At 41.3% G+C, this 13,795-nt stretch overlaps 1 protein-coding gene across 1 annotated transcript in view; it reads left to right on the top strand.

The window, feature by feature from the left end:
• The first annotated feature begins 1,035 nt into the window (after positions 1–1,035).
• TAFA4 (TAFA chemokine like family member 4) overlaps positions 1,036–13,795 on the top strand; it is a 124,646-nt gene continuing 111,886 nt past the window's right edge. The window contains exons 1-2 of the mRNA XM_036870185.1: positions 1,036–1,049; positions 6,276–6,391. Coding sequence (XP_036726080.1) covers positions 1,036–1,049; positions 6,276–6,391 — 130 coding nt within the window. The remainder of the gene's footprint in view (positions 1,050–6,275; positions 6,392–13,795) is intronic.

The raw sequence follows: 13,795 nt of genomic DNA, 5'->3' as shown, positions 1-13,795 counted from the left end.
GTTTGGAGTCATCTGGGTCTTTCCTGAAAAATGTTTTCACTGAGTAGAAAAGTCCTTTTAGGTCTGTGCATTAAAGGACGGTGTTGAGTATCAACTATGGTATTAACAAGTTTTTCTGTATTTTGGTATGGTGTTTTATGTTGGAAAGATTTTTGCTTTCTGCCTCCCATCCACATTTTTCAAAAAGCATCCTTGAAAATTGTTTTTTTTTAAAAATTTTTAATTGAAGTATAGTTGATTTACAATATCATGTGCGTTTCAGGTGTATAGCAAAGCGATTCAGTTATACATGTATACATATCTGTATATGTATATATATTTTTGTGTATATATATTCTTTTTTAGATTCTTTTCCCTTACAGTTATTGCAGAATATTGAGTATAGTTCCCTGTGCTATACAGTAGGTCCTTGTTGGTTATTTTATGCATGGTAGTGTGTCTTGCAAATTGTTTAGCATCATCAGGTTTATATCACACAAACATAGGAACTCAGATCTTCATGCTGGCTTTTCCGCTGCTCTGTGAACTTGGGCAAGTTGTAGGACTCTTGGGATTGGATTACCTCCAATTTCATTTTCATCCCATGGTTAATGAAATGAGAGTGAAATTTTGCATCATGAATGATTTAGACGCTCTTGTCAACTTGGGGATGCCTTTGCTCTGGAGGGAACTTCTACTTTAAAACTATATTATGTTAACTAATATGTGACTAGTTAATAAGTGTAGAATTCTGTATCTTCCTCGCTTCCCCTCCGTCTATTAGGACACTTTACAAACGTGGATGTGTTTGGCTGTCTACCGCTTGCCTGAAAATGCAGGCGGCATTGTAAAAAACCCACAGTTTTGCTACTGGAAATCTGCATCATTTCAACATTAACATGCTAATGGCTTCCTGTCTTTTTTGTTTTTTCAAATAGGTCTTCCAAGCTAAGATAATTTTTTGGAACTGCAGAATTGGTCCTAGCTACCAATGGGAATTTGGAGTCACTCTGAAATACATGCTGGAATAATTGTGTTTGACTGGAACCAAATCTTATGAAGTCTCCAAGGTAAAATGATTTTAACACATACCTAGAGATGATATCTTTACGAAGCATAAAGAATTTAGCCAAACTGAGTATCTTAGAGTTGATGATCCTTTATAAAAGCTTTCTTTTTACGTTGAATTTTTGGGAATTTGGGGAGTTTAAAAAATTTTAGCTCTCATCTTTGAAATTATTTCAGTTTGTAAAGCAGTGTTTCAGCTATTCAGCAGGGTAAATGGTGACATTTTTAAGGTAAACCAATTTTGCTTTACATTTGGGCAAAATTGTTCAATGTAGAAGAAATTGAGGTATCACAGTAGATGTAGTAGGTGAGAAATCATTTTACTGGGGGAGGGGGTCCTAGATTATTGAATGAAATAAAGAATCACTGCTCAATAGCTACCCCCTTATCCATAGGCATTTCTCTGGGGAATCATAGCTATTGTTAAGTAAATACTTGTTTTAGGCACTGGGAACTTGTAACTATTCACCCCGCACCGGTACGTAGAATTGTCCATGAAGAAGAAGTTAGATCAGGAATGATCACCCGAGGTTTGGAACAGTGGCCCTTGAGACTTTTGATTTGGGGTTTGCTGTTGGGATCCAACCAGGAAAACAGAAACCATCCTGATAATGTGGAACAGAGGGAAGTGAATTCAGGGAGCTGGTTACACATGTGATGGGAGAGTCAGAGATGTCAAGCAGAGGATACAGAGGCAGCCCAGAGATCAGCAACAGCAGGAAGCTTCTGCCATCCTGAGGCTGGTGGGACATAGGAAGGCAGTACTGCTGACCAGTGCTTAGGGGAAGGGACCTTCAGTGGGAGCTGGATCCACAGTGGGCCCTTCTCTTGGAAATTGACACTGTGGAGGAGAAATGGCCACTCCATAGAACCTACCAAGACAGAGAAGTGGGGGGGGAGAAATACCCTGCCCTTTCCCTTCCACCCTCCAGGCTCCAGCCAGGGTCTCCTACTGGTTAAACCGAGCCAGGAGCCAGGTGATTCAGGTGGCTGGGAAATGCAATGTATAGGTGTCACCCAGGGGAAGGGGAAAGAATGGTTCTGAGGGCAAAACAGGCCCAGGCTGGCATAGAGTTTATATTTGAAACCTCTTCCCATGACATTTTAGTGAGCATGGCACAGGCTTTTCTACCTCAGAGGATGAGTCTTCTCTTGAGGCCGATTCTCACAGCCCCACCAGGTAAATTATGCATATGCCCTAGGATCTTCCGTCTGAAGATGGACAGCAGTAGAGTGTGATGCACTGCCCAGAACCCCCTTCGGGAATGAAGGATTCAGTCCCTCAGCTGTTGGAAGTGTTGCAGAAGCTGGCCTACAGCTTCTTTGAATTGTCCTCAATTCAGAGCCTCCTTCTTGCTGGGGGACTCGCCCAACGATCCAGTGGTTAAGACTCCACACTTCCAATGCAGGGGGCGCAGGTTCGATCCCTGGTCAGGGAACTAAGATCCCACCTGCCACGTGGTGTGGCCAAAAACAAACAAACAAACAAACAAAACAAAGAGCCTCCTTGCTGAAGATTTAAGATTTTCCCTTATGTCCAAGTATAAAGGCCTGGCCCCTCGCTCCAACTTGGTACCGTGGAGAAAGGGGTATCTCAGCTTTGGAACTCTCCATAGGGTTATCTGAGGCCGTTTCCTCCTTCTGTCCTGCCTTCTTCTCGCCCCTCCCCTTCCACAGGCGATTCTCCCTAGGGCATCCTTTAAATAACCCCCTGCTCATCAATTTCCATCTCACAGTTGGCTTCCCAGGGTAACCAACCTTTGAGACTCAGATCATCTCAGATATGCTCTCCAGATCTGGTAAACTCCATTCAGACAAGTTTAGGTGATGCAGTGACTGATAAACGCATGGAAACTGAATTTCACTTATAGTTTAGGTGGGAGGGATTATAGCTCACCTGAAAGACCGAGTCTGAATTTAGAGACTCGAAATTGGGGGGGCCCTGTGGTTAGAGGGAGGGGAGCCAACCCACCAAGCAGGAAAAAGTGGAGGATAGAAAAGCTAAGAAGCCAGGAGGAGACCCGTTGTTTTAAACTGTTAAACTTGGCAGATTTGTTATACAGCAATAGAAAACTAGTACTCCATTCATCAGACTCCTTGAAATTTTGCTTTTTGGGCCACTAACTGCTACAAACTGGAAACTGGGGTACCTGATCCAGCTTGCAAATGTGTTTTGTTCAGTCTGCACTGTGTTTTTTTTTTTTTAATTTATTTTAAAATCTATTTATTTATTTATTTTTATTTTTGGCTGCGTTGAGTCTTCGTTGCTGCACGCAGGCTTTCTCTAGTTGCGGCGAGCAGGGGCTACTCTTTGTTGCGGTGCGTGGGCTTCTGATTGTGGTGGCTTGTCTTGTTGCAGAGCGTGGGCTCCAGGCACGCGGGCTTCAGTAGTTGTGGCACACGGGCTCAGTAGTTGCGGCTCGCGGACTCTAGAGCGTAGGCTCAGTAGCTGTGGCGCACAGGCTTAGTTGCTCCAAGGCATGTGAGATCTTCCCGGACCAGGGCTCGAACCCGTGTCCCCTGCATTGGCAGGCAGATTCTCAACCACTGCTCCGCCAGGGAAGCTCTGCACTGTGTTTTTAAAACAAAGAAAATGGAATTACTTGCTGACATATAAAGCGTGTAGACTGCATATCAGAAAACGGCTTTTCTTTAAAAGTCGTTCCTGGCATCACTTGGAGCAGCTGCTCCTAGACAGGTCTCTACACTCCCTACTGTTCACCAGTGCTTTTGACCCAGGCAGCCTACACATTTATTTGGAGATATTTGAATTTTTGATCCTTGAGTAAGAGGGATAAGCCTTTGTAACAATTAGATCAATAACTGATATTGGGGTTAACAACAGAAATTTTAAAACAGTATCGGTGAGATAGAGCACCTCATTCAAAAATTCAGCAAATATGGAATTCTGAACCTCCGTGCTTTCCCTGTTAGTAATAAATTAATAATCAATTTCCTGAAGTGAAAATATAATTAAATAATAGCACCTCAAGCTCACATAGGCTGACGTGTATATTCTTTGCCACCTTTCAAACTGATCCTAGGGTTTCTACTTACCATGTGTGTGTGCCGAGGTGGGGGAGATAGAAGACATGCTTTGTAAAATTAAGGCATGTGCAGGCCCTTCAAAGCAAAGAGACCCTATGCTTCCATGTCAGTTTAAAATTTTCAGGGTTTCCAAGGCAAGGGGCAAAAAGATGTCAAGCTTTGAGTCCCTTTTAACACCATGCTCTTCAAAGATAATCTTAGAATCTTGTCTTACTGCGGTTGCTTCAAAGGCAGATTGAGTCTCAAATCAGGGAGCAATACGAGATCTTTCAACAAGATGGATTTGTTTAACTTGTGAGAGGCCACAGCCTACTTCCCAGAGTGTGATGTGGGCACCAGGTCCCCAAGGCTGTGCCTTCCCTTGAGCATGGAGTCACGGTTCTGGTCGAGGCACTGGGCAGCTGACAGCCATAGGGTGGCTAGACCCTTCCTTCCAGGATTTCCTCACAAGCTTTGCCTCTAGTGTTACCCAAACAGGGATCCATCCCCGTGGGCTATGTCTTTATCGTCTGCCCATGAGTGTTTATACATCTTGTGTACATGAAAAGGGGGTTCCTTTGATCCTCTTTGGTGGATCTTTTATCCTAAATACCATGAGACATGTACCAGGCAGAACCTAGTATCACTGGAGTTTCAAACGCCAAGAGCTCTGACTCTTGCTTGAAAAAGTTCATAAAAAAAAAAAAAGCAAACATAAAGGTTAATCAAGTGCTATCTAATTTCCCTATAGTATCAAGAAGGGCAGAAAGTTAGGGAGGGGGGTGGAAGGCATACTGGCTATTTTCTTTTTACTTACTCTTTTTTGGGAGGAGGGGTTGTTTTAGAATAGACCACACAACTATATCTGTGAACTGAATTGTCTTTGAGCAACTGTTTGGGTATTGTCCATTCATAGGAGGTGAAGTTTATTTTCCCAGGTTTATTGAGATGCAGTTGACACATAACACTGTGTATGTTTAAGGTGCACAATGTGTTGATTTAATATGTTTGTCAATTGCAAAATGATTCTCAGCATAGTATCAGCTACCACCTTCCTACTATCACATAGTTACCTTTTTTTTTTTTTTTGGTGGTGAGAACATTTTTCTTAGCAACATTCAAGTATATGATATAGTATTATTAACTATAATCACCATGCTATACATTAGATCCCCAAACTTGTTAATCATGTAACTGAAATATTTGACCTTTGACTAATATCTACCCATTTCCCTCACCCTCAACCCTTGGTAACCACCATGCTACTTAACCTGTTTCTCTGAGTTTGTCTTTTTTAGATTCCACATGTAAGTGAGATCATACAGTATTTGTCTTTATCTGACTTATTTCACTTAGCAATAATGCCCTCAAGGTCCATCTAAAATTTTGTATATGGCAAAATGTCCTTTTTTCTCATTGTTGAATAATATTTCATCATATCTATCTCACATCTTCTTTATCCATTTATCTGTTGATATCTATATGAAGTTGTTTCTATATTCACCTTACTTGCTCATATTCCCATCAAACTTTGAAATTGGATTAATAAACTAGTCAGCCAGTCTTCTGGGCAGAGGGCATTAATAAACAGTCAGAGAAACCAGGGGAAATCTCTCGAGCCTGGTGTGAAAATTTCTGTGGTTTCTTTCAGATGCGGAAACCACATATCTTCTATTAGAATCCAGCTCTAAGTATGTCGCTTTTTAAATTTCATGCTATAAAATAGTATATAACCCCCATGTTCTATCAGGGCCACTCAGGCTACACTCTAGGGATTCATAAATAGACTTCTCACCGAGGCATGTAGCTGACTTGGAAAACTTTTACACAGGGAGATCAGCTCAGTGCTTTGTGACCACCTAGAGGGGTGGAATAGGGAGGGTGGGGGGGAGACGCAAGAGGGAGGGGATATGGGGATATACGTATGCACATAGCTAATTCACTTTGTTATACAGCAGAAACTAACACAACACTGTAAAGCAATTATACTCCAATAAAGATGTTAAAGAAAAAAAGGTATCTATTGAAAATTGAGTGAATGCACAGTGCAAATAAGGTTTGATTGGCCTTCAGTTTCCTTGTGGGGGAAGAAGTCCATCATCGAGCATCTTCCACTGCTTTCCCCACCTCCTCAGGATGGTGTTTGCTGAAAAGCCTCGCGTCACTCAGCCCTCACTAACTGCGTCCTGCTTTCTTTCCAGGATGAGAGTCTGTGCTAGGTCGGTCTTGCTGTCTCACTGGCTCTTTCTGGCCTATGTGTTAATGGTGTGCTGTAAGGTGATGTCTGCCTCCAGCCAGCACCTCCGGGGACACGCAGGTAAGCTCTTTAAGCTCGTTATGCGCCACTGAGATCAATTAATAAAACCCTTTCAAACACCAAAGCCCACATTTTATTTTATTATTTTTTTAATTTTTAAATTTAATTTAATTTTTTTATTTTTGGCTGCGTTGGGTCTTCGTTGCTGTGCGTGGGCTTTCTCTAGTTGCAGTCAGCAGGGGGCTACTCTTCATTGCGGTGCGCGGGCTTCTCATTGCGATGGCTTCTCTTGTTGCGGAGCACGGCCTCTAGGCACACGGGCTTCAGTAGTTGTGGCCCGTGGGCTCAGTAGTTGTGGCTCGCAGGCTCTAGAGCTCAGGCTCAGTAGTTGTGGCGCACAGGCTTAGTCGCTCCGCGGCATGTGGGATCTTCCTGGACCAGGGCTCGAACCTGTGTCGCCTGCATTGGCAGGCGGATTCTTAACCACTGCGCCACCAGGGAAGTCCTAGGCTTAAGTTTTTAAACTCTCTCATGACTCAGTTGTCCTTAAGCAACAGTGTCAAGAAGACAAGAAAGTTAATGATTGAAATTTTAATGAATCAGCATAAAATCAATACCATTTGGCTGCTGTGAAAGTGCCCAGGGCTGCTTGGTTATTGTGCTGTGTATATTTTGATGAGCTTGCCCTCAAGGATAGAGCATTTGAAGTCATCAGTCTTATCTGTTTGATACACATCTCTTTTCTTGGGTGCAGGTAGAGAGTCAGGCTAGTAAAGAAGCAAAGCATTTCGGGGTGGGGGGTTATCACCAGCACATTTCCAGATTTCAGAGAGATTATGATGAAAAATGATGAAACTTGGAGGAAACAGGGGACACGACTGAACCTTCAATTTTTCTTTCTTTTCAATATTCATTTATTAAAAGGCATTATACTTTGATTTTTTTTCTTCCAGGTTAGATTACTTATTTTTATCACCCCTCCACACCCAAGGTATATACACTGGTAGTCTTTTTTTTTTCTTCTTCTTTTTAAAAAATTTTTATTGGAATATAGTTGATTTACAATGTTGTGTTAGTTTCAGGTGTAGAGCAAAGTGAATCTGTTATACATATACATATATCCATTCTTTTTTTAGATTCTTTTCCCATACAGGCCATTACAGAGTATTGGGTAGAGTTCCCTGTGCTATACAGCAGGTTACTGTTAATTACCTATTTTTTTATTAGTTGTCTGTTTTATACATATTAGTGTATATATGTCAATCCCAATCTCCCAATTTATCCCACCAGCCCCCCACCCCGTGACATTGGTAGTCTTTATGTGAACCTTCACTTTTAAATCTTTGTGGCAATCCTCATTTCATACCATAACCCTTTACATGTGGAAAACGTGGAACAGTAGGGATAAATCTAAATTAAGATTAGAATTGTGTACACAAGAGATGCAGTGTCTTCCATATAAGCAAAGACTCTCCTGCAACAGGGAGGGTGAGAAGTCTTGGCAAGTTTTGCTCAAGAAATGAAATTTTCATCCTAGAATTTCTAGGTGATTTTATTTGGATTCTCAGCCCATTTTTGGTTTCTCTTTGACTTTTAGAGGATTCTTCCTGCTTTCGTTTTTGGAATTTAAGTCCTTCTCACCCCTTATCTTAACAACCATCAAAGCAATCAGGACTGGTTCCTGCCCACAAGGGGCTCTGTTCTCTCACTGGGGCTGCAGGCTGCATGAAGAACCATCTTCACAGAAGTACAGAAGTACAGACATGCCTCGTTTTATTGAAGTACAGGCATGCCTCATTTTATTGCACTTAGCTTCTTTCTTACACTTTGCAGACTTTGCATTTTTTACGAATCCAGCGTCTTTTGGTGCCATTTTTCCAACAGCATTTGCTCACTTCATGTCTCTGTGTCACATTTTGGTGATCTTTGCAGTATTTCAAACTTTTCCATTTTTACTCTATTCGTTGTGGTGATCTGTGATCCGTGATCTTTGATGTGACCCTTGCAAAAATATTATGGCTCGTTGAAGTTTCAGATGATGGGTAGCATTTACAGCTATGAAATATTTTAAAATTAAGGTATGTGTATTGTTTTTTCAGACATAATCCTATTGCATACTTAATTGACTACAGTATAGTATAAACATAACTTTTATATGCACTAGGAAACCAAAAAATTCACGTCTTGCTTTATTGCGATATTCACTTTATTGCGCGGGTCTGGAATCAAATTGGCAAAATCCCTGAGGCCTGCCTGTACCCTTTGCATAACCGCAGATGAGGGCTCCTGAATCCTACTGTGAAGTCTTATTCCCTCGCAGGTTTCTTAAGCTGTGTCCTTGATGCCTGGAATGTAATGGGTGCTAAATGAATATTTATTAATAGGCTGATTTTGCCCATTTGTCACCCTGTGATCAATTATGTAGTTTTCTCCTGGTGGTAAAAATTCCAGAAAATAATAGGCAGGTGTGAAAAGATAGGCTTTTAACTTTTTGTTGACTATTAGGGTTCTCCAGAGAAACAGAACCAACACAACCAATTTATTATTGATAGAAGGTATTGGCTCACACAGCTATGGAGGTTGAGAAGTCTCATGACCTGCAGTCTGCAAGCTGGAGACCCAGGAAAACCAATGATGTGGTTCAAAGGCCTGAGAGCCAGAGAGGCAATGGTGTAGATTCCAGCCTGAGTCTGAAGGCCTGAGGTCCAGGAGCACAGAGGACAGGAGATGGTCAATGTCCCAGCTCAACAATCAGGCAAAGAACAAATTCAACCTTCTTCTGCTTTTCTGTTCTATTCAGGTCCTCAAGGGATTGGATGAGGTTCACCCACAATGGGGAGGGCCATTGGCTTCATCCAGCTCAAATGCTAACCTCTTCCAGAAACATCTTCACAGACACATACAGAAATAATGTTTAAGCAGATATCTGGGTGTCCCCTGGCCCAGTCACATTGTTAATTTCATATAGCCTTCTGGGTATTGTTTTATATAGTCATCTATATTTTATATATTTTCTATACTATTTTAGATTTTATGTATCCACACACCTATCCTTCTAGAAAAAGGCATGTATATACCAGTATGTGTGTATGCACAGATGTCTCTTTGTGCACCCTGTTTTGTACCTTGATTTTTTTCCCCATTTAACAGTAAAGTTTAGAGGTCTTTTCATGTGAGTGCGTGCAGACCTATATCACTCTCTGTAAGATTGCATAGTCATCTATTGTATGGATGTGCCCTAAGTTATTTGATCACTCCCAATTTTGGTGGACATATAGCTTGTTACCATATTTGTACAAATATATATGTCCTGACTTCAGATGAATTCCTAATATTGAAATTGCTGAATTAAAGTGCATGTAAATGTATGGGAGTAGGCTAATTTCTGTGACACATAGACCAAGTAAATATACATAATGGCTTAAATAAAAGAAATTGTATTTCTTGCTCATGAGTGCTGGGTGGGTTATATGTCAGCTGGATGTTCTCCTCTACTGTGGTCTTTTTGGAACCACAGTGGATTGGAGTTCTACTGTTTTCAGCCCATGGCCTTAAAGGTTGTTCTAGAGTGGTCTTCATTCCAGCCAGCTGGAAGGGAAATGGGCATGGAGGATACACCTGGGAGGTGTTGACGAACGGGGTTAGATGCTGACTGCATCCCTTGAATTGTCCTGCCATTGGCTGTAGCTGAGGCCCATGGCCACACCTTACTGCCTGGGCTGCTGGGAAACATACCCTAGCTGTGGGCCCACGTCAAAGAGGAGACAATGATTTTTGGTGAGTATCCTGCAGCCTTTGACACAATGCATTAAGGGTTTAATAGTGCAAAGTGCCCTCCAAAACTTCTGGACTTAGTTATACTTACACCAGCAGTAATAGTATGATAACTCCCGTTTTCCCAGACCCTCATCAACTCTGGGTGCTATCAGGTCTTACTGTTTTGCAAATGTGGTAATGAAAACGGCTGTCGGATTGTCTTGTCTTGCAACTCTTTTTGACTAAGGACTCAGCGTGCTGGGGGACTATTTGTATTTGTTCTTCTTTGCACTATCTTATCCTTTATCCGTTTTTGTCTTGGCTCTATTGATTGTTTACTTGTCGATTTGTGGAAGCTCTGAAAATTGAGGACACCCGAGTACTTTGACCATCAATTGTTGATGTTTCTTCCTGCTTTTGCTTTGCCCACTACTCCCGTTCTAGCAAGGCTGTGTATTCCAGCAGGCTGTGTGAGTGAATGTGTGTGTATATGTGTGTGTGTGTGTGTGTGAGTGTGTGTGTGTGAGAGGGAGAGAGAGAGAGAGAGAGAGAGAGAGATGGACAGAGAGGGAAATGGCGGTGGGAGGGAGGTGTTGTACATTTCTCTGATGACCTTGCAGTGGCCACGTGGAGTTTCTTCCCAGAATTGAGCTCAGCTGGTGACAAAGTCAAGGGTCAGACCTGAGAAACTCTGGTCAGATTTTTGGGTGTATCTGAAACAGCCTGAGAGCGGGAGCAAGTTGCAGAGAGTTAACCGAAGAAGCCTCTGTGCAGTGTCCAGAAGGACCCCTGACACCGTCCCAAGAGCTTTGTGGTTCATGCTGGCCAGTTAAGGAACTGTGTCCCTAGGAAACCCTAGTTGGAAGCTTTTTGGATGCTTTTAATGGTTCAGATTAGGAGAGTGGCTTGTTGATGGTTGTGTATGAACAAGGAGATATTTTACAATCCTATCTCCACCCATACCTCTACGACAGAGAGGGAGGGGAAGAATGTGGGATGCCACCCCCAATTTGGGCAGATGGGATGGGGTATTGTTAGGTGTGGACCGAAGTTTCATTTTAGTTCAAGTGCAAAAAACAAAAACACACCTAATTTTCACAGGATTGGTGGTAGGAATCCTTCTTTAAGGCAAATGGCATTGATAATCTTTCACAAGAGTCCAGAGGTAGTATTTTTAAGGAATTAGAAAACACAAAAGGCCACTTTGTTGCTTTTAAAATTCTACCTGACATAATAATTGAGTAGGAGACATGGGCTTCTGTAGCCCCAATCTGTAGGAAAGGTGTGAGGGCCATTTGGTAGGTTAGCTTCTTTTAAAAGGAAGCCAGAGTTAACTCTATTATTTCTTCAATTAGCAATTTGTCCTTTTGTTCCCTGTCTCGCCCCTCCCCACCCCCGTATGTAACATTTCCCCACAAGAAGGCAGCAAATGTAATACAGTGGAAAGATGCAGATAGGTTCAGAAACTTGAGAGTCATTTGAAATTAATTGGCTGGTTACATGATGAGTTTGGGACACAAAACACCCTACATCCTGGAGATTTATCCCTGGGAATATTTGGACACTTCAAAAATTAAAATTTTCCCCTTTGAAAACAGAAGCATAGCTACTTTTCTGTTATAGCTGAGAGAGTTGGGAACTGGAGTGCTGCTGGTTTACAAATTCATTTTAATAGTTCCATTTCTCCAGAGAGCTTTAAGTATGACTGGTTCGGGGTGTTTTCATTCCAGCAGACGCCATGGTGCCTAGCTGCTATTTAATATACTCTGTTTTGGTGTAAAATCTCTTACTTAATATATTCTGTCTAAAGTATTAAGGGCCCAAGAAACTGGAGCACAACTGAGTTTGAGGCAGCAAAGCATAGGGGGTCTGGAGTCAAACATAACCCTGGTTATGCCACATCCCAGCTGTGTGACCTTATCCAGGTCACTTAACCTCTCTGAATTTGCTTCATTATCTATAAAAATGGAATGATGTACATGCCTACCTTATGGGGTTATTGGAATGATTAGCTAAGAAAGTAGGTGAAGGGATTAGTACATAGTAAACACTCAATAAATGGTAGCTATTTTCATATTTAGAGGCATCCAAAATGAAAAGGAGTCTGGAAATTTTCAAGGAATGATTGACGGCTTTGTATGTGTAGGGAGATGTGATTAGTGGCTTAAGGTTTGAAGCTTTATCGTGTACAAGAGAAAAAGGCTTGTTTTTCATTGTCCTAAAAGCTGACTATAATGAAGAGAATTTCTTTATGAAGACTGGGGTTTCAGCCCAACCTTAAGAAGAAAGAAATTTCTAACACACAAGGCTTCAAAAACTGAAAACAGAGTGACCCAGGGATGCTGAGAGCCCTTTTACCTGCTGGCCTTCAGCCAGATCTTCTGTAGAGGGGGCACCTCACTAACTGGGGGCTGGTGTCAAAAATTGTGATGGGTCTGAGATTTCTTGCAAGCTAACAGGATAGCATGTCAGTTTCCTGGATGCTTGCAGAAGACATGAGATCCCTGGGTCAGAGAAGAAGGATTTATTCTCACTCCACACAAAGCAGCAGGCATCCAGGTTAGCTTACATTCTCCTTTCATACTTGGGCTGGTTACAAAACCTCTTTGGGGCTCAGTCTCTTCTTCTGTAAAGTGGGAATAATAAACAATAAAAGTCATCCTTAAAGAGTTGCAATGAGGAGTCAGTTAATACCGGGAAAGTGCTAAGAATTGTGTTTGCGCAGTAAGTGTTTAATAAATGTTAGTCATCTTTATTGAGAACTGCCTTCTCCTTTTGAGTGAATCCCGTTTTATAGAGATTCTGTAATGTTTAAATTTATGAAAATTTAGGTTTTCTGTTTTCTCTGTTATAAATGATATATGCAGAATATGAATGTTGGGCTTGTGTGCTTTGGTGCCTTGTGTTGTTTATAACTTTGGTTAAATTGTATGAAGAGTAACTGCACCTAAGTTTGGGCTCATACTTCTGTCCCCTATAAAGGGTGAATTTTTATAGGAACGCTGCTGATGATTTTGATTGGAATGACTATTTTAGCCCTAATCTTCCTAATAGAAGAAACTTCTATTTCTTTCCAAGCAATACAGATGGTTTTGAAAAATATATTGTCTGCATTGCCAGAGTTCTGACACTAGGGGGCAGGCAAGGCTTAGAAGAGCTAAATAGCGAGAAGCAGGACGCTAGCTAGCCTGATGCAGCTATTGTCTAACAGAAATAGGGGAGCCACATATGTAATTTTAAATGTTTTATAACCACACTTAAAAGGTAAAAAGAAACACGTGAGGTTAATTTTAGTAATATATTTTATTTAATCTAATACACCCAAATATGATCATTTCAACCTGTGGCCCAAGCCACGTTCTAAGCACTCAATAGCTACATGCAGCCAGAGGCCGGTGTAATCTGTTTAGTACAGGGTAATGAATTGGATTTTAACATTACTTTCTGAAAGATTAGAATTATGACTGATTTGTATTTTCATGGGTCAATCCTAGGGCACAATGTTTTATCTCCCTTTATTTCACTTAATTTCTTTTCATGTTTTTGGTTTTAGTTCTTTTTAATTTTTTGCTAAATGATTGCATCTAAATTCAGGAAAAGTGCCAGGTAAGTGGGGTTTGTAGTCCTCATAAAGGGTGGCAAAAATGTTTCCATTTCCTAATGAACTGCCCATATGATCATTCTTTGCAAGAGCATATTTTTTAGGGA

This window comes from Balaenoptera musculus, chromosome 11, assembly GCF_009873245.2.
Source record: "Balaenoptera musculus isolate JJ_BM4_2016_0621 chromosome 11, mBalMus1.pri.v3, whole genome shotgun sequence".
Taxonomy (NCBI): Eukaryota; Metazoa; Chordata; class Mammalia; order Artiodactyla; family Balaenopteridae; genus Balaenoptera; species Balaenoptera musculus.
The sequence above is the reverse complement of the archived record's forward strand: the minus strand, read 5'-3'. Positions and strand labels throughout refer to the sequence as shown.